The sequence below is a fragment of the Oncorhynchus clarkii genome, chromosome 20 (assembly GCF_045791955.1).
Source record: "Oncorhynchus clarkii lewisi isolate Uvic-CL-2024 chromosome 20, UVic_Ocla_1.0, whole genome shotgun sequence".
NCBI classification, from domain to species: Eukaryota; Metazoa; Chordata; class Actinopteri; order Salmoniformes; family Salmonidae; genus Oncorhynchus; species Oncorhynchus clarkii.
The window spans coordinates 67,437,382-67,461,440 of NC_092166.1; the positions used below are offsets into that span (position 1 = coordinate 67,437,382).

The following is a 24,059-nucleotide window of genomic DNA, read 5'->3' on the forward strand; positions in this document are numbered from 1 at the left end:
CTGAGGAAATGTGTCTCTCTCTCTCGTTCTCTCTATTTCACACTTACTGTCTATCCCTCTTTCTCCCTCTCCCTCTCTCGCTCTCTCAATTCAATTAAATTGAATTTGCTTTATTGGCATGAGGTAACAATGTACATGTTGCCAAAGCTTACTTTGGAGATTTACAATATTAACATAATGAAAAATAATAATCAGTATTGTCAATGGGACAACAGTAACGACAATAACCAAGGGTAAAAATAACCATACATTGAACAATAACAAAAAGCATAGAGGACATGTGCAGGTTGGTTGGTCTGTCAGACACTGTCCTTCACCTAATGGCAGGCAGCAATCTAGTGCACTGCCAACCCACAGCTCTCTGGGTCCTCCCCCAACAGGACGGGTAGTCTATCCTCATCAGAGAGGTCTTTGAAACCTTGAATAAGGGTTTCAAATTTGGGGAAATGACACTCAAACCTTTCCTCTACAGGAATCCAGGTGTTCCTGTGTCTACCCTTCTCAATGGCAAGGCTTTGCTCACTGAGCCTGTACTTTGTCAAGGTTTTCATCAGTAACCATGGTCAAAAAGTTTGCCACGGTGTACTGTCGATCTAGGGCCAGATGGCACTGCATTTTGCTTTGTGCTTGTGTTTCCCAATAAGTAATGTAGTTTTGTTTTGACTGTGTTGTAATTTGGTTTGATCTGATTGATTGGATGTTCTGGTCCTGAGGCTTCAGTGTGTTAGTAGAACAGGTTTGTGAACTCAGCCCCAGGACCAGCTCAATGAGGGGACTCTTTTCTTTGCTTAACTCTTCGTATTGCAGGGCTGGGTAATGATATGAGAGGGGGTCATTGTATTTTAGATGTTTCCAAAACTTAATTGCTATTTTTTGAGTTTTTATTATTAGTGGATATTGGCCTAAGTAATTGTAGTGTGTGCAGTACTCTCTATATTTTTCTTTCTCTCCCTCTCTCTCTCCAGATGTGGGTGGTCCTGCAGACCCTATCGCCCCCACCATAATCATCCCCCCCAGGAACACCAGTGTAGTGTCAGGCACGTCTGAAGTCACCATGGAGTGTGTCGCCAACGCCAGGTAAATCCATGCTTCCCCACTCTCTAGTCTCAAATCTGTCATCATCTGTTGTCTTCCTGACAGACTGATTGGTTTTGATGGATAATTTTTTGAGAAGCCAAAAGTGTAACGAGTGATTAATGAGTCAACTACTAATCTGTCTGTGTTTGTTCTGTAAATATTCTGTAAATATATTTGTGTCTTTTCAAAATCATGACGCTCTCTCTCTCTCTTTCACTCACTCACTCACTCACTCACTCACTCACTCACTCACTCACTCACTCTCTCTCGATCTCTTTCTCTCTGTCTCTCACTCGCTCTCTCACTCTCTCACTTTATTACTTTTTCGCTCTCTCTCTCTCTGTTTTTCCATCGCTTCCGTCCCAGACCCCTGATCAAACTCAGCATCACATGGAGGAAGAACAGGGTTCTTGTCACCAGTGGTCTGAGTGACTTCAACCGCAGACTGACCATTATCAGCCCTGTGGTCAGTGACTCAGGGTTCTATGAGTGTGAGGTGGTCCTCCGCAGCAGCAGTGTGCCTTCTGTCAACGCTGGGGCCTACCTACATGTTCAAGGTAAGAATATATCTGGGGCCTACCTACATGTTCAAGGTAAGAATATATCTGGGGCCTACCTACATGTACAAGGTAAGAATATATCTGGGGCCTAACTACATGTTCAAGGTAAGAATATATCTGGGGCCTACCTACATGTTCAAGGTAAGAATATATCTGGGGCCTACCTACATGTTCAAGGTAAGAATATATCTGGGGCCTAACTACATGTTCAAGGTAAGAATATATCTGGGGCCTACCTACATGTTCAAGGTAAGAATATATCTGGGGCCTACCTACATGTTCAAGGTAAGAATATATCTGGGGCCTAACTACATGTTCAAGGTAAGAATATATCTGGGGGCTACCTACATGTTCAAGGTAAGAATATATCTGGGGCCTACCTACATGTACAAGGTAAGAATATGTCTGGGGCCTACCTACATGTTCAAGGTAAGAATATATCTGGGGCCTACCTACATGTTCAAGGTAAGAATATATCTGGGGCCTACCTACATGTTCAAGGTAAGAATATATCTGGGGCCTAACTACATGTTCAAGGTAAGAATATATCTGGGGGCTACCTACATGTTCAAGGTAAGAATATATCTGGGGCCTAACTACATGTTCAAGGTAAGAATATATCTGGGGCCTACCTACATGTTCAAGGTAAGAATATATATGGGGCCTAACTACATGTTCAAGGTAAGAATATATCTGGGGCCTACCTACATGTTCAAGGTAAGAATATATCTGGGGCCTACCTACATGTTCAAGGTAAGAATATATCTGGGGCCTAACTACATGTTCAAGGTAAGAATATATCTGGGGCCTACCTACATGTTCAAGGTAAGAATATATCTGGGGCCTACCTACATGTTCAAGGTAAGAATATATCTGGGGCCTACCTACATGTTCAAGGTAAGAATATATCTGGGGGCTACCTACATGTTCAAGGTAAGAATATATCTGGGGCCTACCTACATGTTCAAGGTAAGAATATATCTGGGGCCTACCTACATGTTCAAGGTAAGAATATATCTGGGGCCTACCTACATGTTCAAGGTAAAAATATATCTGGGGCCTACCTACATGTTCAAGGTAAGAATATATCTGGGGGCTACCTACATGTTCAAGGTAAGAATATATCTGGGGCCTACCTACATGGTCAAGGTAAGAATATGTCTGGGGCCTACCTACATGTTCAAGGTAAGAATATATCTGGGGCCTAGCTACATGTTCAAGGTAAGAATATATCTGGGGCCTACCTACATGTTCAAGGTAAGAATATATCTTGGGCCTAACTACATTTTCAAGGTAAGAATATATCTGGGGGCTACCTACATGTTCAAGGTAAGAATATATCTGGGGCCTACCTACATGGTCAAGGTAAGAATATATCTGGGGCCTAACTACATGTTCAAGGTAATAATATATCTGGGGCCTAGCTACATGTTCAAGGTAAGAATATATCTGGGGCCTACCTACATGTTCAAGGTAAGAATATATCTGGGGCCTACCTACATGTTCAAGGTAAGAATATATCTGGGGCCTACCTACATGTTCAAGGTAAGAATATATCTGGGGCCTAACTACATTTTCAAGGTAAGAATATATCTGGGGCCTACCTACATGTTCAAGGTAAGAATATATCTGGGGCCTACCTACATGTACAAGGTAAGAATATATCTGGGGCCTACCTACATGTACAAGGTAAGAATATATCTGGGGCCTACCTACATGTTCAAGGTAAGAATATATCTGGGGCCTAGCTACATGTTCAAGGTAAGAATATATCTGGGGCCTACCTACATGTTCAAGGTAAGAATATATCTGGGGCCTACCTACATGTTCAAGGTAAGAATATATCTGGGGCCTACCTACATGTTCAAGGTAAGAATATATCTGGGGCCTAACTACATGTTCAAGGTAAGAATATATCTGGGGCCTACCTACATGTTCAAGGTAAGAATATATCTGGGGCCTACCTACATGTACAAGGTAAGAATACATCTGGGGCCTACCTACATGTACAAGGTAAGAATATATCTGGGGCCTACCTACATGTTCAAGGTAAGAATATATCTGGGGCCTACCTACATGTTCAAGGTAAGAATATATCTGGGGCCTACCTACATGTTCAAGGTAAGAATATATCTGGGGCCTACCTACATGTTCAAGGTAAGAATATATCTGGGGCCTACCTACATGTTCAAGGTAAGAATATATCTGGGGCCTAGCTACATGTTCAAGGTAAGAATATATCTGGGGCCTACCTACATGTTCAAGGTAAGAATATATCTGGGGCCTACCTACATGTTCAAGGTAAGAATATATCTGGGGCCTACCTACATGTTCAAGGTAAGAATATATCTGGGGCCTAACTACATGTTCAAGGTAAGAATATATCTGGGGCCTACCTACATGTTCAAGGTAAGAATATATCTGGGGCCTACCTACATGTACAAGGTAAGAATACATCTGGGGCCTACCTACATGTACAAGGTAAGAATACATCTGGGGCCTACCTACATGTACAAGGTAAGAATATATCTGGGGCCTACCTACATGTTCAAGGTAAGAATATATCTGGGGCCTACCTACATGTTCAAGGTAAGAATATATCTGGGGGCTACCTACATGTTCAAGGTAAGAATATATCTGGGGGCTACCTACATGCTCAAGGTAAGAATATATCTGGGGCCTAACTACATGTTCAAGGTAAGAATATATCTGGGGCCTACCTACATGTTCAAGGTAAGAATATATCTGGGGCCTAACTACATGTTCAAGGTAAGAATATATCTGGGGCCTAACTACATGTTCAAGGTAAGAATATATCTGGGGCCTAACTACATGTTCAAGGTAAGAATATATCTGGGGCCTACCTACATGTACAAGGTAAGAATACATCTGGGGCCTACCTACATGTACAAGGTAAGAATATATCTGGGGCCTACCTACATGTTCAAGGTAAGAATATATCTGGGGCCTACCTACATGTTCAAGGTAAGAATATATCTGGGGGCTACCTACATGTTCAAGGTAAGAATATATCTGGGGGCTACCTACATGCTCAAGGTAAGAATATATCTGGGGCCTAACTACATGTTCAAGGTAAGAATATATCTGGGGCCTACCTACATGTTCAAGGTAAGAATATATCTGGGGCCTAACTACATGTTCAAGGTAAGAATATATCTGGGGCCTAACTACATGTTCAAGGTAAGAATATATCTGGGGCCTAACTACATGTTCAAGGTAAGAATATATCTGGGGCCTACCTACATGTACAAGGTAAGACTCTGTGGCCTCTTAGGGGCCTAATTACATGTACAGGGTGAGAATCTGGGGCATTCTTACATGTTCAAGGTATGCATTAGTTTAGTTTGATCTGTGTTCATGAATTTACGATTCTGAATGGCCAAATCATATCTTGAGAAACATGTGTTTTGCGTAAATCCTGCAAATGTGTGAGACTTTTAGTGGATGACCATATCTCTCTCTCCTTCAGAGCCCCCCCAGTTTGTGAAGGAACCAGAGAAACACATTACTGCCGAGATGGAGAAAGTGGTGGATATCCCTTGCCAGGCACGAGGTGAGACGTGCACATTTCTGGGTATCTGTGTGTATGCATATGCATTCATATGTGTCCGTATGGACACACATGTACGAGTTCAGAGCATGATCACATGTGTATCTGTCTGTGTCTATGTGTGTGTATTTCTGTCCCCACATATCCACATATGTGTGTGTTTGATTATATATCCCCTCATATCCACATATCCACATATCCAGGTATGTGTGTGTTTGATTATATATCCCAACATATCCACATATCCACATATCCAGGTATGTGTGTGTTTGATTATATATCCCAACATATCCTCATATCCACATATCCAGGTATGTGTGTGTTTGATTATATATCTCCACATATCCACATATCCTCATATCCTCATATCCACATATCCAGGTATGTGTGTGTTTGATTATATATCCCCTCATATCCACATATCCACATATCCAGGTATGTGTGTGTTTGATTATATATCCCCTCATATCCACATATCCACATATCCAGGTATGTGTGTGTTTGATTATATATCCCCTCATATCCACATATCCACATATCCAGGTATGTGTGTGTTTGATTATATATCCCCTCATATCCACATATCCACATATCCAGGTATTTTTATTTATTGTTTTATTTCACCTTTATTTAACCAGGTAGGCAAGTTGAGAACAAGTTCTCATTTACAATTGCGACCTGGCCAAGATAAAGCAAAGCAGTTCGACACATACAACGACACAGAGTTACACATGGAGTAAAACAACCATACAGTCAATAATACAGTATAAACAAGTATATATACACGATGTGAGCAAATGAGGTGAGTTAAGGGAGGTAAAGGCAAAAAAAGGCCATGGTGGCAAAGTAAATACAATATAGCAAGTAAAACACTGGAATGGTAGATTTGCAGTGGAAGAATGTGCAAAGTAGAAATACAAATAATGGGGTGCAAAGGAGCAAAATAAATAAATAAATAAAATAAATACAGTAGGGAAAGAGGTAGTTGTTTGGGCTAAATTATAGGTGGGCTATGTACAGGTGCAGTAATCTGTGAGCTGCTCTGACAGTTGGTGCTTAAAGCTAGTGAGGGAGATAAGTGTTTCCAGTTTCAGAGATTTCTGTAGTTCGTTCCAGTCATTGGCAGCAGAGAACTGGAAGGAGAGGCGGCCAAAGAAAGAATTGGTTTTGGGGGTGACTAGAGAGATATACCTGCTGGAGCGTGTGCTACAGGTGGGATATGCTATGGTGACCAGCGAGCTGAGATAAGGGGGGACTTTACCTAGCAGAGTCTTGTAGATGACATGGAGCCAGTGGGTTTGGCGACGAGTATGAAGCGAGGGCCAGCCAACGAGAGCGTACAGGTCGCAATGGTGGGTAGTATATGGGGCTTTGGTGACAAAACATATTGCACTGTGATAGACTGCATCCAATTTGTTGAGTAGGGTATTGGAGGCTATTTTGTAAATGACATCGCCGAAGTCGAGGATTGGTAGGATGGTCAGTTTTACAAGGGTATGTTTGGCAGCATGAGTGAAGGATGCTTTGTTGCAAAATAGGAAGCCAATTCTAGATTTAACTTTGGATTGGAGATGTTTGATGTGGGTCTGAAAGGAGAGTTTACAGTCTAACCAGACACCTATGTATTTGTAGTTGTCCACGTATTCTAAGTCAGAGCCGTCCAGAGTAGTGATGTTGGACAGGCGGGCAGGTGCAGGCAGCGATCGGTTGAAGAGCATGCATTTAGTTTTACTTGTATTTAAGAGCAATTGGAGGCCACGGAAGGAGAGTTGTATGGCATTGAAGCTTGCCTGGAGGGTTGTTAACACAGTGTCCAAAGAAGGGCCAGAAGTATACAGAATGGTGTCGTCTGCGTAGAGGTGGATCAGAGACTCACCAGCAGCAAGAGAGACATCATTGATGTATACAGAGAAGAGAGTCGGTCCAAGTATGTGTGTGTTTGATTATATATCCCCACATATCCACATATTCAGGTATGTGTGTGTTTGATTATATATCCCCACATATCCACATATCCAGGTATGTGTGTGTTTGATTATATATCCCCTCATATCTACATATCCACATATCCAGGTATGTGTGTGTTTGATTATATATCCCCTCATATCTACATATCCACATATCCAGGTATCCACATATCCTCATATCCTTTAATAGTCCTGTATTAATATATAATAGTCCTGTATTAATATCCACATATTCAGGTATGTGTGTGTTTGACTATATATCCCCACATATCCACATATCAACATATCCTCATATCCACATATCCAGGTATATGTGTGTTTGATTATATATCTCCACATATCCACATATCCACATATCCTCATATCCACATATCCAGGTATGTGTGTGTTTGATTGTATATCCCCACATATCCACATATCCAGGTATGTGTGTGTTTGATTATATATCCCCACATATCCACATATCCACATATCCAGGTATGTGTGTGTTTGATTATATATCCCCACATATCCACATATCCAGGACAAAAGTGTTTTTACCACTTTTCCAGTACATAACTACCTCTCTCCCTCCTCTAGGTGTGCCTCAGCCAGACATTGTGTGGTATAAGGATGCGGTGCCCATCAGTCCGGTGAAGACCCCGAGGTACAGGGTGTTGGTGGGAGGCAGTCTGCAGGTCAACGGCCTTCTGCCCGACGACACAGGAATGTTCCAGTGTTTCGCCCGGAACCTAGCTGGAGAGGTGCAGACCAACACCTACCTGGCTGTCACTAGTGAGTCTCCATGCTGTTCTTTTTATTCTTTTTACTCACCGTCTCAGTCCTCGCGCTCCCTTTACTCATTCATTCTACATACTTCCTGCGTTGATGTGTACCACTTATTTCAACCCTGTTATCCGAATGAATGAATGGTTCTGTTAGTACACCCCTCCCTCTCGCTACCTGAAGCACCGTCCTCTAATCTGTCTCAGCCTACCTGGTTTATTGCTGCTCTCCCTAGCCCTCCCTGTTCTCTATCGGTGTTTCACGTACACCTCCCTTCTTTTTCTACTAACTCTCTTTCTTTACCTTCCTCTCTTTCTCTCTCTCTCTCTGTCACTTCTACGAGTGGCATGTTCTGATGTCATCTTCTAAGACTTTGATTAATTGGCTGTTGTGAACGGGGGAGAAGGCTTTGTCAACCTGTCTTTTCCCTTTTCCTTCACACCCTCCCTCTCTCTCTTTCCTTCTGGGTTGTGAGGGGATGGTATGAAGGGAATGACTGCTGTGTTGATCCTGGGAGTGTTAGAGCTACAAAGTGCTCGCTGAACACAGATCCAGGACAGAGAAAAAGTCTGTCTCAGACACAGCCATTAATGTCTGGAGGGGTTTGATGAGTTCCTATTGAAGACAACTTCTTTCCCTCACCTCTCTGTAACCCTCTGCCTGCCTTTGTGCTTCCAATCAATGTGTCTGAAGGGGTGTGTGTGTGTGTGTGTGTGTGTGTGTGTGTGTGTGTGTGTGTGTGTGTGTGCCCGTGTACATGCGTGTGTTTGTATGTCTTTTTTTCAACAACAAAAATTGACCTCCACCGTACCTTCTCTCTCAACAGTATGTGTTGTCTGTGTCTCTAACCTGCTCTCTCTCCGTCTCTCGTGTGTGCGCGTACGTGTGTGTCTCCCCTCAGGCATCGCCCCTAACATCACAGCTGGGCCATCCGACAGTACAGTGATTGATGGCATGTCAATCATCCTCCACTGTGAAACATCAGGAGCTCCCAGACCGGCCATCACCTGGCAGAAAGGTCAGACTCTCTCCACTGCACCCCTCCACCAGGCACACACTGTGTCATAGGGGAGAAGCAGACATTCACAATATGTTTTTTCCATTATGATTGAATAATGTCCAATCATAACATTACTCAAATATCTGCAAAAGGCTGGATGAATCCACAGTATATCCCATGGTACCAGTCTATCTAGCTCATGCAGACTAATACCAGCTATTAGTTTATTACGTTTTTTATTTAACCTTTATTTAAGCAGAGTCATATTTTTTAACCAGGTAGGCCAGTTGAGAACAAGTTCTCATTTACAACTGCGACCTGGCAAATATAAAGCAAAGCAGTGCGACACAAATAACAACACAGTTCTCATGGAATAAACAAATATACAGTCAATAATACAATAGAAAAATATATATACAGTGTGTGCAAATGAGGTGAGATAAGGGAGGTAAGGCAATAAATAGGCCATAGTGGCAAAATAATGACAATATAGCATTAACACTGGAGTGATAAGTGTGCAAGTAGAGATACTGGGGTGCAAAGGAGCAAAATAAATCAAATAAATAACAGTATGGGGATGAGGTAGTTGGATGGGCTATTTACATATGGGCTATGTACAGGTGCAGTGATCTGTGAGCTGCTCTGACAGCTGATGCTTAAAGCTAGTAAGGGAAACATGAGTCTCCAGCTTCAGTGATTTTTGTAGTTCGTTCCAGTCATTGGCAGCAGAGAACTGGAAGGAATGGCGGCCGAAGGAGGAATTGGCTTTGGGGGTGACCAGTGAAATATATCTGCTGGAGCGCTTGCTACAAGTGGGTGCTGCTATGGTGACCAGTGAGCTGAGATAAGGCGGGGCTTTACCTAGCAGAGACTTATAGACATGGAGCCAGTGGGTTTTAGCGACGAATATGAAGCGAGGGCCAGCCAACAAGAGCATATAGGTTGCAGTGGTGGGTAGTATATGGGGCTTTGGTGACAAAACGGGAGGCACTGTGATAGACTGCATCCAATTTGCTGAGTAGAGTGTTGGAGGCTATTTTGTAAATGACATCGCCGAAGTCAAGGATTGGTAGGATAGTCAGTTTTACGAGGGTATGTTTGCCAGCATGCGTGTAGGATGCTTTGTTGCTGTCACGTTCTGACCTCTATTTCCTTTGTTTTGCATTTATTTAGTATGGTCAGGGCGTGAGTTGGGTGGGCAGTCTATGTTTTGGGGCAGTTCTATGTTTTCGGCCTAGTATGGTTCTCAATCAGAGGCAGGTGTCATTAGTTGTCTCTGATTGAGAATCATACTTAGGTAGCCTGGGTTTCACTGTTTGTTTGTGGGTGATTGTTCCTGTCTTTGTGTAGTGTTCACCAGATAGGCTGTATTAGGTTTCACGTTCCGTTTGTTGTTTTCGTATTCATTTAGTTATTTCATGTATCGTCATTTATTTCATTAAAGAACATGAGTAACCACCACGCTGCATTTCGGTCCTCTCTTTCAACAAACGAAGAACGTCGTTACAGAATCACCCACCACAACAGGACCAAGCGGTGTGGTAATGGGCAAAGGAAAAAGCAGCAGCAGGAGCAGCGCGAGGAGGTATGGACATGGGAGGACGAATTAGACGGTAAAGGACCTTGGGCTCAGCCAGGAGAATATCGCCGCCCCAAGGAAGAACGGGAGGCGGCGAAAGCGGAGAGGCGCTGGTATGAGGAGGCAGCGCGGCGTCGTGGATGGAAGCCCGGGAGTCAGCCCCAAAAATTTCTTGGGGGGGGGGCTAACAGGGAGTATGGCTACGCCAGGTAGGAGACCTGAGCCAACTTCCTGTGGTTACCGGTGGGCTAGAGAGACCGGGCAGGCACCGTGTTATGCTGTGGAGCGCACGGTGTCCCCAGTGCGGGTGCACAGCCCGGTGCGGTACATTCCAGCTCCGCGTATCGGCCGGGCTAGAGTGGGCATCGAGCCAAGTGCCATGAAGCCGGCTCTACGCATCTGGTCTCCAGTGCGTCTCCTTGGGCCGGCTTACATGGCACCAGCCTTGCGCACGGTGTCCCCGGTTCGCCTGCATAGCCCAGTGCGGGCTATTCCACCTCGCCGCACTGGCAGGGCGACCGGGACCATTCAACCGGGTAAGGTTGGGCAGGCTCGGTGCTCAAGAGCTCCAGTGCGCCTGCACGGCCCGGTCTATCCGTCACCACCTCCACACCCCAGCCCTCCGGTGGCAGCTCCCCGTACCAGGCTGTCTCTCCGGCCCATCCGTCCAGAGCCTTCCTCCTCTCCAGCGCTGCCGGAGTCTCCCGCCTCTCCGGCGCTACCAGAGCCTTCCTCCTCTCCAGCGCTGCCGGAGCCTCCCGTCTGTCCGGCGCCTCTGCCGGAGCCTCCCGCCTGTCCGGCGCCTCTGCCGGAGCCTCCCGCCTGTCCGGCGCCTCTGCCGGAGCCTCCCGCCTGTCCGGCGCCGCTGCCGGAGCCTCCCGCCTGTCCGGCGCCTCTGCCGGAGCCTCCCGCCTGTCCGGCGCCTCTGCCGGAGCCTCCCGCCTGTCCGGCGCCTCTGCCGGAGCCTCCCGCCTGTCCGGCGCCTCTGCCGGAGCTTCCCGTCTGCCCGGCGCCATCGGAGCTTCCCGTCTGCCCAACGCCGCCAGCGCCGCCCGTCTGCCCAGCGCCGCCAGCACCGCCCGTCTGCCCAGCGCCGCCAGCGCCGCCCGTCTGCCCAGCGCCGCCAGCGCCGCCCGTCTGCCCAGCGCCGCCAGCGCCGCCCGTCTGCCCAGCGCCGCCAGCGCCGCCCGTCTGCCAGGAGCCGCCAATGCCGCCCGTCAGCCAGGAGCCGCCAGTGCCGCCCGTCAGCCAGGGGCCGCCAGTGCCGCCCGTCAGCCAGGGGCCGCCAGTGCCGCCAGTCAGCCAGGGGCCGCCAGTGCCGCCAGGGGCCGCCAGTGCCGCCAGTCAACCAGGGGCCGCCAGTGCCGCCAGTCAGCCCAGCGCCAGCGCCGCCAGTCAGCCAGGGGCCGCCAGTGCCGCCAGTCAGCCAGGGGCCGCCAGTCAGCCAGGGGCCGCCAGTGCCGCCAGTCAGCCAGGGGCCGCCAGTCAGCCAGGGGCCGCCAGTGCCGCCAGTCAGCCAGGGGCCGCTAGAGCCCCTCCGCCCGGAGCAGCTGTCCCTCTGTCCCGAGCAGCTGTCCCTCTGTCCCGAGCAGCTGTCCCTCGGTCCCGAGCAGCTGTCCCTCGGTCCCGAGCAGCTGTCCCTCTGTCCCAAGCAGCCCCTCTGTCCCGAGCTGCTGCCGCCCCTCGGTCCCGAGCTGCTGCCGCCCCTCGGTCCCGAGCAGCTGCCGCCCCTCTGTCCCGAGCAGCTGCCGCCCCTATGTCCCGAGCAGCTGCTTCACCTCTGTCCCGAGCTGCCCCTCTGTCCCAAGCAGCCCCTCTGTCCAGTGGGGTCATTGAGAGGGGTGGGCATGGTGAGTAAGCCACGGAGGCGGACAATAAGGCGGACTAAGACAATGGCGAAGTGGGGTCCGCGTCCCGCGCCAGAGCCGCCACCGCGGACAGACGCCCACCCAGACCCTCCCCTATAGGTGAAGGTTTTGCGGCCGGAGTCCGCACCTTTGGGGGGGGGTACTGTCACGTTCTGACCTCTATTTCCTTTGTTTTGCATTTATTTAGTATGGTCAGGGCGTGAGTTGGGTGGGCAGTCTATGTTTGTTTTTCTATGTTTTGGGGCAGTTCTATGTTTTCGGCCTAGTATGGTTCTCAATCAGAGGCAGGTGTCATTAGTTGTCTCTGATTGAGAATCATACTTAGGTAGCCTGGGTTTCACTGTTTGTTTGTGGGTGATTGTTCCTGTCTTTGTGTAGTGTTCACCAGATAGGCTGTATTAGGTTTCACGTTCCGTTTGTTGTTTTCGTATTCATTTAGTTATTTCATGTATCGTCATTTATTTCATTAAAGAACATGAGTAACCACCACGCTGCATTTCGGTCCTCTCTTTCAACAAACGAAGAACGTCGTTACAGTTGCGAAATAGGAAACCGATTCTAGATATAATTTTGGATTGGAGATGCTTAATGTGAGTCTGGAAGGATAGTTTACAGTCTAACCAGACACCTACTGTAGGTATTTGTAGTTGTCCACGCATTCTAAGTCAGAACCCTCCAGAGTAGTGAAGCTGGACGGATGGGCAGGTGTGGGCAGCGATATTGGGCCACAGGTCTCTTTTGCAAATTAACATTGAATACAAAATTAAATCAATAAATAGTAACAATCAATCAGTTACCACAAACAGTTTCCCCAGCTTCTCCTACATTTTCCAAACCCAACAAGACATCAGAGGTCAATTACAAAAACACATATGAGTGTCCCCAATTAACTGTGTTTCTCTCTCTCTCTCTCTCTTTCCCACTCTTTCTCACTCTCTCTCTCTCTCTACCCCCAGGTGAGCGTGTCCTGGCCAGTGGTTCTGTCCAGCTGCCCAGGTTCACCCTGCTGGAGTCAGGCAGCCTGCTCATCTCTCCCTCCCACTTATCAGATGCTGGCACCTATACCTGCATGGCCAGCAACTCCCGGGGCATAGACGAGGCTGCTGCTGACCTGTTGGTGTGGGGTGAGTGTGTGTGTGTAGGTGGGAGGAGGGAGTGTCTTGTGCACTGCGTCGGTCCCTGGGTGAGACTCGCTAAATCTTGCACATTTTGATGATGTCACATAGCAGACTATTATCTGATTGGTTGATGGACTTGATCCAGGGACAACGTGTGACTTGTTCCAGGGACAGCATGTGACTTGATCCAGTGACAAAATGTGCCACTTGGCGAAATCAGAACATGTGTGTTCATGCATCCACTCTCTCTCTCCCCTATAGCTCGTACACGTATCAACACTCCCCCTCAGGACCAGAGTGTCATCAAAGGCACCAAGGCCACCATGACCTGTGGAGTTACACACGACCCCAGTGTCACCGTTAGGTAGGAGATCACACACCAATCACGATGTACAGTAACGCACACACACACACACACACATCCACCAACCAAACCACCCACCGACCAACACACAAACACAGAGAGACACACACATAGAAGCACAGAATAGTGCTGAGCGATTAACCAAAATGTGGCTAATTTTTCCGTTTTTAAACAACTCGTGGACAACATTGTTCAATTATTTCTCTAAAGATAAACCTGTGCAATGTAGTAGGGAGATGTAGTCTCCAAAGGCTAAGATTCTACATAGTTTAGAGCAAAATTACAATGTGTTTTGCATCATTAACTACAATGACCATTTTCAATTGCGCGCCTACTTGTCCGGTCTGTGTGTTCCTGAGGCCCCTGCTACGTTAGGTTAGTGTCAGACAGACCCTGAGAGAAGAGACAGAAGAATGTGTGATGGAGAGGGATAGAAAGCTGTTGTTTCGAGGTATCTCTACCTAAAAATACATGATCTAAGTGATTTGATAGTTGGTATTCAGCAGTCATTAAAGTTTGCCTTATTTACTTTGAAGAACTACTAAAATAGTGATTTTGTCAGACAACGTAGGCAGCAGCTCTATAGAGGTGAGATGATGACTTGGAATGAAATAATAAAGTCATCATATAAAACAAATATAATATATACAACAACTGAAATATTTTATTAAAGTAATGTGAGTAAATGATGGTTAATAATTAATAAGCAGTAATGTGCAGACACTACCATTATGGGACTTTTACTACTTATTTTATGTGTTGTTACAGCATTCAACCCACATAATGCATTGTGCATTTAATTACCAAAAAAATATTTGAAACCAAAATTGAAAACTGTGATAATTTTTTAAACAATCAAGACGAAACCAAACCAACCTTAAAAAAGCACTGATCGCTCAGCATTAACACACAGACACACACGTACACTTTTCTCCAACCTTACATACAACAGCACACACTAACAATGCACAAAATGACAAGGTCACAGAGGCCCGAGACTACACCTGCTGTGCATGTTAAGAAGCAACACACATACAGCACCTTCCCACCTGTCCTACAATAACACCACAGTCTGAAACTACTGAGCTGTGTGACGTAGGACACTAACACAAAGTATAGTCAAGTTCAATAGCTGTCAGTATTCAGATCTCGCTCTCGATCTCTCTCGATGACTGTGTGTGTGTGTGTGTGTGTGTGTGTGTGTGCTATGCATTTGAGCTGATCATTTGTGATGTGTTTGAATCAGTCTTTTGATATGCTAGTGTCAGAGACAGTGTTTTCCTGCCCAGTATCCTGCTGTTGTGCTTGGCTACAGTCAAAGTGTGAGAGATGAAAGGAGCCTATAATAGCCCTGGACTTGCCTTTTAATGAAAAGCGAACCGTCAGGGGGATTCTTCTGATTTTTCTGACACATACACACACACAGCAGCAATTAGTACCCCACTTTGTGTGTGTGTGTGCGAGTGTGTCCGTGTGTGGATGTGTGATAGTGTGTTTATATAGCAGAGAGAATGCGTGCAAGAGGGAAAATATTGATTGACGCTTTGGAACCACACACTTCAAACGGGCACAAAGTCGTTCAGATAATCTTCTATTGTACATGTACACTACATGGCCATAAGTATGTGGTCACCCCTTCAAATTAGTGGGTTCGGCTATTTCAGCCACACCAGTTGCTGACAGGTGTATAAAATCGAGCACGCTGACATGCAATCTCCATAGACAAACACTGGCAGTAGAATGGCCTTACTGAAGAGCTCAGTGACTTTCATAAGATGCCACCTTTCCAACAAGTCAGTTTCTGCCCTGCTAGAGCTGACCCGGTCAACTGTAAGTGCTGTTATTGTGAAGTGAAAACCTCTAGAGCAACAACTGCTTAGCCGCATAGTGGTAGGCCACACAAGTTCACAGAACAGGACCGCCGAGTGCTGAAGCATGTAGCAGCTGTCCACATACTTTTCCCGTTATTTTCCGTGTAGTTGACCAATGGTAACTAACATCCAAACTAACTGTGTGTTATACTGTAGGTATGTATGGGAGAAGGAGGGCTCGGTCATCAACGCCCAGTCTATCCCCCGTATCCGGCTGGACTCTGATGGTACCCTTCACATCTCCCAGACCTGGTCTGGTGACATCGGGACCTACACCTGCAGGGTCACCTCTGTAGGGGGCAACGACTCACGCAGTGCACACCTCCGAGTCAGGTAACACCATCGACATATCTCGATCTCCCTCTTTATCGTCCTCTTGTTTTCTCTCCCTCTCTTTCATGCTCATCCTGTGGTGAACAAGAGATGCTGTGTTTTTTTCTCTTTTCTCCTCGTGATGGCCTTTTTGAAATTCTCTCTAAATATCTTGTTCTCATTTTAACACAAGCACGCACGGACGCTGTTTTCTGTTTTCTCACCTTCAACATTGTCAAACTTTCTGACTTTTTGCACACCTCACCTTCTTTCTCCACCTCTGACTCATTTTCAGACTCTGAAGACAGTGAAATTTGGCCCCGGAGACACACACTCACCACTCCTGTCTCCTGTCTCTCACCTGTTTCACCCCGCTCTTGTCCAGTAGGCAGTAGCGGTGCGTGGGTAAAATCACTGGGGAAGCAAATCCCCCCCCCCCCTGTCCAGTGAAGTCCACAAAGCATATTGCATCTACAGTAACAGACAGTTACATGATCTACAGCATGGTCAAGCAAGTTAATGTTTCCGACAGTTTCGGACCACAAAACAACTATTGATTTGGAACCACACAGAATTACAGCAAATCACAAAGAAAACAGGAGCTGCCTCCACTATTCCAGTACCATTTCAACTTCAACATTTCATCATCAAATCACTTCTGCTTAATCTAATACAGTGACTAAAATATACTAAAAACAATTTAGTCCAATCAACTTGGGCTAAGTATAATGTGGCTATCCATGGTTCTGATTCGTGTGTGTGTGTGTGTGTGTGTGTGTGTGTGCGTTCGTGCAAGTTAAAAAAAATGTTGACTCCCACTAATGCCATCCTCCTCTCTTTCATGTTGACGAAACGGTCTATCACTATTTTGTTGTCCTAGGCTACCTGGGTAAAATGCTTGCTCGCTAGCCTAACTTCCAATCATGGGTAACGTTAGCTAGTTAACATTAGCCTTCTACATCTAGCTACATATTGAACTTCCATCCTCTCAGTCCAGGGGCACAACAATGTATGAATTAATGGTTGAATCTGAATCGCCATTACAATCATTGGCCAGTACAGAGAATGAAGTAACACCAAATCCCTATCTCCATCCATGGCTAATTCAGGAAAGGGATGATTTTAGCTAGCTAGCTAGACACCGGAGGACAACTACACGAGATGCAACAATTCAAGTTTTTCTGTCAATGACGTATTGCTCTCAATGTGATTTGATAAGAGCAAAAATCCAAGCTGGCTTCCCTTGACACTTTTTTTTTGGTGCACCAGGACCATTCACAGTTGAGCTAAATTTTGGTATACTTTTTTTTTTATCAAGGGAGGCCAAATGCTCGCTGGCTTCCCTTGCCTTCAATGCTACGGGCTAGAGGTCGACCGAATATGATTTTTCAATGCCGATACCGATTATTGGACGACCCAAAAAAGCCGATACCGATTAATTGGCCGATTTGTATTTATTTATTTATTTGTAAAAATGACAATTACAACAATACTGAATGAACACTTTTATTTTAACTTAATATAATACATCAATAAAATCAATCTTGCCTCAAATAAATAATTAAACATGTTCAATTTGGTTTAAATTACACTGTACAACCTTCAATGTTATGTCATAATTATGTACAATTCTGGCAAATTAATTACAGTCTTTGTTAGGAATAAATGGTCTTCACACAGTTCACAACGAGCCAGGCGGCCCAAACTGCTGCATATACCCTGACTGCTTGCAAGGAACGCAAGAGAAGTGACACAATTTCCCTCGTTAAAAGAAAGTCATGTTAGCAGGCAATATCAACTAAATATGCAGGTTTAAAAATATATACTTGTGTATTGAATTTAAAGAAAGGCATTGATGTTTATGGTTAGGTACATTGGTGCAACGACAGTGCTTTTTTTGCGAATGCACTTGTTATATCGGCACCCGTTTGGTGAAGTAGGCTGTGATTCAATGATAAATTAACAGGCACCGCATCGATTATATGCAACGCAGGACATGCTAGATGAACTAGTAATATCATCAACCATGTGTAGTTAACTAGTGATTATGTTAAGGTTGATTGTTTTATTATAAGATACTTTTAAAGCTAGCTAGCAACTTACCTTGGGTTCTTGCTACCCTCGCGTAACAGGTAGTCAGCCTGCCATGCAGGCTCCTCGTGGAGTGCAATGTAAGGCAGGTGTTTAGAGCGTCATCAGATGACACTCATAAGACTTGTTACACAATACATGCATGTTTTGTTAGATAAAGTTCATATTTATATCAGAAAATCTGAGTTTACATTGGCGTATTAGATTCACTAGTTCCAAAAACATCCAGTGATTTTGCATAGCCACATCATTCAACAGAAATACTCATCACAAATGTAGATGATAATACAAGTTATACACATGGAATTATAGATATACCTCTCCTTGATGTAACCGCTGTGTCAGATTTTTTTTTTAAACTTACCCGAAAAAGAACGCATGCAACACCACAGCCGCAAAGATGGCGTCAACATAAACAAGAAATGACATGATAAATATTCCCTTACCTTTGATGATCTACATCAGAAAGCACTCCAGGAATCCCAGGTCCACAATAAATGTTTGTTTTGTTCGAAAATGTCCGTTATTTATGTCCAAATACCTTTTTTTGTTAGCGCGTTTGGTACACATATCCAAACGCTAATTCTGGTCAGCGTTATATCGGACAAAAACTTCAAAAAGTGATATTACCGGTCGAAGAAACATTTCAAACTAAGTACAGAATCAATCATTAGGATGTTTTTAACATATAGCTTCAATAAAGTTCCAACCGGAGTACTTCTTGTCTTCGTGAGCAATGGAACGCTAGTGACTACCACAAGGAATAAACATGATCAGAAAATGGCTGACTGCCAGACACCTGACTGATTCTGCTATCATTCACTCCCACAACATCATAGAAGTCTCATTATAATTTCTATTGATGGTTGACATCTAGTGGAACCCCTAGGCAGTGCAACATCATTCATATCTCAAGGGGATTTCATTGGGGACTCTGGTGAATACATACAAAGCTCAGATTTCTGACTTCTTGTTTTGATTTCAACTCAGGATTTTGCCTGCCAATATGAGTTCTGTTATACTCACAGACATCATTCAAACAGTTTTAGAAACTTTAGAGTGTTTTCTATCCAATACTAATAATACAATGCATATATTAGAAACTGAGACTGAGGAGCAGGCCGTTTACTTTAGGCACCTTATTCATCCATGCTACTCAATACTGCCCCCCAGCCATTCTTTTTTTAAACGGCCACAATCGGTGTCCAAAAATGACGATCACCGATTGTTATGAAAACTTGAAATCGGCTCCAATAAATCGTCCATTCCGATTTAATCGGTCGACCTCTACTACGGACGGCAACAACGTCATACTCATTCGAACCAGACAGTATCAGATAGATGACCTACACGTAGAGAGACAGATGGGCGCTGTTTCACTCACTCCGAGGCTTTCTCCTGTGAGATACATTCAGCCTCTTGTGAATTGAAGGATAACTATGAAACACAGAGAGACGAAAGATCGATTATTTAAAGTTTTTGTCATTTTTGTCATTTTTGGGGGGAAGCCTCGCTTCCCTTGGCATCCATGAATACACACCACTGCTCCTGTCTGTCTATCTCTCTTTTCTTCTCTGCCCTTCTCTCTTAGGTTCCCATAATGAAGGATTTTGAGTGATTCTTACCTCTAAGAATTGATTAGGAAAACGAATCCAGTCATATCTCCTCTGTCTGCCCACCTCTCTGATGAGCTCCCTGACTATCTGTCTATCTTCCCCTCACAGGCAGCTGCCCTATGCCCCAGAGAACCCTGTGTCTCTGCTGAGCTCCTCAGAGAAGAGGGCCATCAACCTGACATGGGCCAAACCCTTTGACGGGAACAGCCCCCTAATCCACTACGTCCTGGAGGTCTCCGAGAACAGTGAGTGATCTCAGATGGACACCTGCCAGACGACTCTGAAGTTAATCCTCTGCTCTACGGAGCGCTACATACTTTCAGTCTGAACCTGCCATCCTAGAAGTCGTTTGCTTCAAGAAGGGGTGTTGTCCACAGCACATTCATCAGCGATTCGATCATCTCTAACAAATCTAACCAATCAAAGTTTCAAAGTTGATGACGCCATCATATAGGCAGGCAAAACGTCATTTTGTCTGGAGCGATGTGGAAAGGTAGCCAGGCAAGGAGTAGCCAGGGAGGAAAGAAATTCAACTAGAGGAGGAGAGTAGAATGAGAAAAATAGAATGAGAAAAAAGAAACCACTGTTAGTTAGAGGAATAGAAGGAATAAGGATTAGATCATCCGCTGATTGTATGTCTGTTCTCTCTCCCTGTCCTAGACGCTCCCTGGGCTATCCTCCTGGCCAACATAGAGCCTGAGTCGACCGCGGTGACAGTCAGTGGGCTCATCCCAGCACGCTCCTACCAGTTCCGCCTGTGTGCCGTCAATGACGTGGGAAAGGGACAGTTCAGCAAGGAGACTGACCGGTGAGTGGATAAATTAATGAACAATTGTGTGAGTTAGCTAGTTAGTTAGTAAGCGTGTACATGAGCTTGGGCAAGCAGGTGAGGGTCCTCAGAGGATCCTTCTCTCCCCTTCGAAGCCCCTTATATCATGCTATTCAATGATAACAGCCCACACAGTCTCCCTGACAACAAGTGTGTGATCCCCTGTCCCAGTACACATTGTCAATGGTGTGTGCGTGTGTGTGTTTATCTGCTGAAGGAACAGTATTTGAGCCGATGCAGCTAGACACACACCACCACCTCACTCACTCAGAGAGGGATTTGGGGGTGTCCCGGGAGAGTGTGGAGATCAGGTTGGCTTCACTAGCCTGAGTCACTTCGGAAATTGTACAGTGTGTCTCCTTTAAAACGACCCCCCCCCCCCCCCCCCCCCCTGCATCCCAAGTGGCACGCTATTCCCTGTATAGTGCACTACTTTTTAACCAGGGCCCATAGCGCAACTGTCCTCTTACACCGGCTAGCAAGTCACACCAGCTCAAATGCAAACTGTTGGATCCCCAGCCATCTCCAGCTGAGAGTAGAGCCATAGGGCGCTCCCGCCCGACAGCGCAGGGATTCACATCGAGCACTTTGTGCTTCCATTTCATCTCAACTCCGCCTCGCTTCAGAAGCTTCATACAGTATCTCTCTCTTTGGTTTTGACAGGGTAGGAATAAACTGTAGGGTTTTACTGGATTTAATTGATTGAGCATCATCTGACTGGTGCACTGTGGTCTGTGGTCTTAGCCTTTTCACTCTCTGGCATGGTACCTTATGTCTCCATCGGTAGGGGATATTTTAGGAAAAGACGTAATGATTATTTTTCCACAGATGAAATAGGTAGATAGGATGAATGCTGAGAGGCAATGCAAGACAAAGAGGTTATGACAGAGACAGTGGTTCTCATAGTTGTAGAGAGACACAGTTCATTGCCAGATCAGTAAATCAACAGGGACAACAGCGTAAAATACAGTCTTAGGAGTATTGAAATCTGTGTGTGATGTGACCCTCCTCTTTGGACAGATAAACATCCCTCTTTCTTCCCCTCATTTCTCTCTGTATCTGTATCTGTCTCTTGTTCCCAACTTTCTCTCTCTATCGCCACTCTCTGCAGTGTATCTCTACCAGAGGAACCTCCCAGTGCTCCTCCCCAGAACGTGATCGCCAGCGGCCGCACCAACCAGTCCATCATGATCCAATGGCAGCCCCCACCCGAGAGCCACCAGAACGGGATCCTCAGAGGCTACAGCGTCCGGTGAGAACACAACACCATGGGATGACAGGATGGGTTGGCTGCTATAACCCTGGTTCTCTGAATGAAGGACGAGAGTTGTTATTTTGTATGATAGCACATAACATAAGAAGTCATGTTCATAATGAAGTAAAACCACTGTCTGTGGTTTAATGTGAGAGAAAGAGTTGTTTATGGGGTAGGCCTACTGTTGTAGTCTCTGGGAGTTTATCAATACGGATAAACTCAGTTTACAGTAGGTTTGTTGCTGGTTGTGTCATGGTGTACACCAAATAAGGCGGCAGGCATTCTGTAGATATTCCAATCCTTTAGAGTTAGAGCCAATGTCGTCATCGTCATCTGCTCACTCTGGCGAGTGCTGTAGTCTTGTGCTCTGTTTCCCCCTACTGTAGCTGTTATGTACTACAGTCCCTAGTATGAAAACAATGGCGCGGTGTCTCAGGTACCGTGATACAAAAACGCAAGAGTTGAATGCCTTGTTCTCCGAGTAAGAATCCATTTGTGCTCAATTTCTGCACCCTCGGTGGCCTTGTGACTACAATCGACTCATACTAGATTACCTTCTCAGTTATTGTCTAACAGGTCTGCCGATGGAGTATCAAAGTAACAACATCTCCAAAACAGACCAGACTAACCTCTCTCCTCCCTCTCTTCATTCTCTCCTACCCTATCTCTCCTCTCAGGTACCGTCTGACAGGTCTTCCAGTGGACTACCAGAGTAAGAACATCTCCAAACCAGACGTGACCAACCTTCTCCTGGAAGATCTTATCATCTGGACCAATTATGAGATCGAAGTGGCAGCCTACAACTGGGCGGGGCTAGGAACCTTCAGCCACAAGGTCACTGAGTGGACGTTGCAAGGAGGTGAGTGATCCTGGATACTCACTGCTCATTGGCCCTTATGCTTGTCAGTCAGATGTGAGCTGGAATAGTCTCTGCTCATTGGTCCTTATGCTTGTCAGTCAGATAAATACTTAGACAATGTGGAAATAAATATAATGGCAAGGATTTTACCTGTGGAGTTGTTAACTTTGTATACCTATTTAATGACTTGACACATAAATGAACTTGTCAAGTAAATACCCATGCCCGTTTTGAGGATATAAGAAGGATGTTCAACAGGGATATTTTCTTGATACCGTTCATGGAGAAGACAACACAGTCAGTACTTGGAGTTAACGCGCATGTTGCTGAATACATTGACTACTTTCTGAATACTGGTATGTCTTCCTATTGCATCCTCTGTAAGCTCTGGATGGTACATTACATGGGAAAGGAAGGTGTGAAGAAGTGAATATGGCGATCCCTGCCCTGTCCTGCAGAATCAATAGCAATACCTGGGATATAGACACATACTGTAAATTCTTCCAGCCAAGGCTGTCCAATCTATAAGGTGTTTAGTTTAATCTCATGTTCTCTCTATCCATTCCTCTCACCACTCTCTTTCTCTCTCTCTCTCTCTCTCTCTTTCTCTCTCTCTCTCTCGCTCTCTTTCTCGCTCTACCTCTCTCTCTCTCTCTCTCTCTCTCTCTCTCTCTCTCTCTCTCTCTCTGATTCTCTCCTCTCCTTTTTTCTCACTTATCTTCCTCAGTGCCGACTATAGCCCCCAGTAACGTTCAGGCAGAGGCTGTCAACTCCACAACCATCCGTATCACCTGGGCCGCCCCTAACCCTCAGTTCATCAACGGGATCAACCAGGGATACAAGGTGAGGGACATCATAAGACACAAGTCACCCTGTCACTAAGGGCAGTACCATCTAATGGGTGATAGACACAAGTCACCATGGCACTAAGGGCAGTACCATTTAATGGGTGATAGAACTATGGCTGCGAGGTTAGAGACAGCCTGTCATTAGGTGCTGGTACATGTCTCATACTGTGTCACAAGGGGAAAGAGATATGCCACTCCTAACCATTGTGAAAGATGGCTTCCAATTTCTAATTGGTTTCTTTGACTTTCATTTTCTGAGCATTTTACCAGCTATCTATCTTGTGGCTTAGTAGATCTGGAAGTCGTTTGTTCAATCTCTCCAGCCCATACTGTTACGAAAGCTGTTTTTTTTATTTACAGATGTACTTGATAGGATCAGAATGAGCTGTATGGAGAATGACTGTTTAGAGTCAGCTGTACTAGAACTTAATTCTATAGAAAGTCTTTGAGATAATGATGACACATGCATTGTGTTTCTCTCTGGAGAGTTCACTAACAGGACATCTCAG

At 45.4% G+C, this 24,059-nt stretch overlaps 1 protein-coding gene across 1 annotated transcript in view; it reads left to right on the forward strand.

The window, feature by feature from the left end:
* LOC139376789 (sidekick cell adhesion molecule 2b) overlaps nt 1-24,059 on the forward strand; it is a 459,837-nt gene that overhangs the window by 382,089 nt on the left and 53,689 nt on the right. The window contains exons 6-18 of the mRNA XM_071119717.1: nt 966-1,077; nt 1,444-1,634; nt 5,128-5,211; nt 7,755-7,949; nt 8,842-8,958; nt 13,344-13,511; nt 13,767-13,869; nt 15,897-16,073; nt 19,868-20,004; nt 20,420-20,567; nt 21,700-21,840; nt 22,521-22,702; nt 23,430-23,545. Of these exons, the coding sequence (XP_070975818.1) occupies nt 966-1,077; nt 1,444-1,634; nt 5,128-5,211; nt 7,755-7,949; nt 8,842-8,958; nt 13,344-13,511; nt 13,767-13,869; nt 15,897-16,073; nt 19,868-20,004; nt 20,420-20,567; nt 21,700-21,840; nt 22,521-22,702; nt 23,430-23,545 (1,871 nt within the window). The remainder of the gene's footprint in view (nt 1-965; nt 1,078-1,443; nt 1,635-5,127; nt 5,212-7,754; nt 7,950-8,841; nt 8,959-13,343; nt 13,512-13,766; nt 13,870-15,896; nt 16,074-19,867; nt 20,005-20,419; nt 20,568-21,699; nt 21,841-22,520; nt 22,703-23,429; nt 23,546-24,059) is intronic.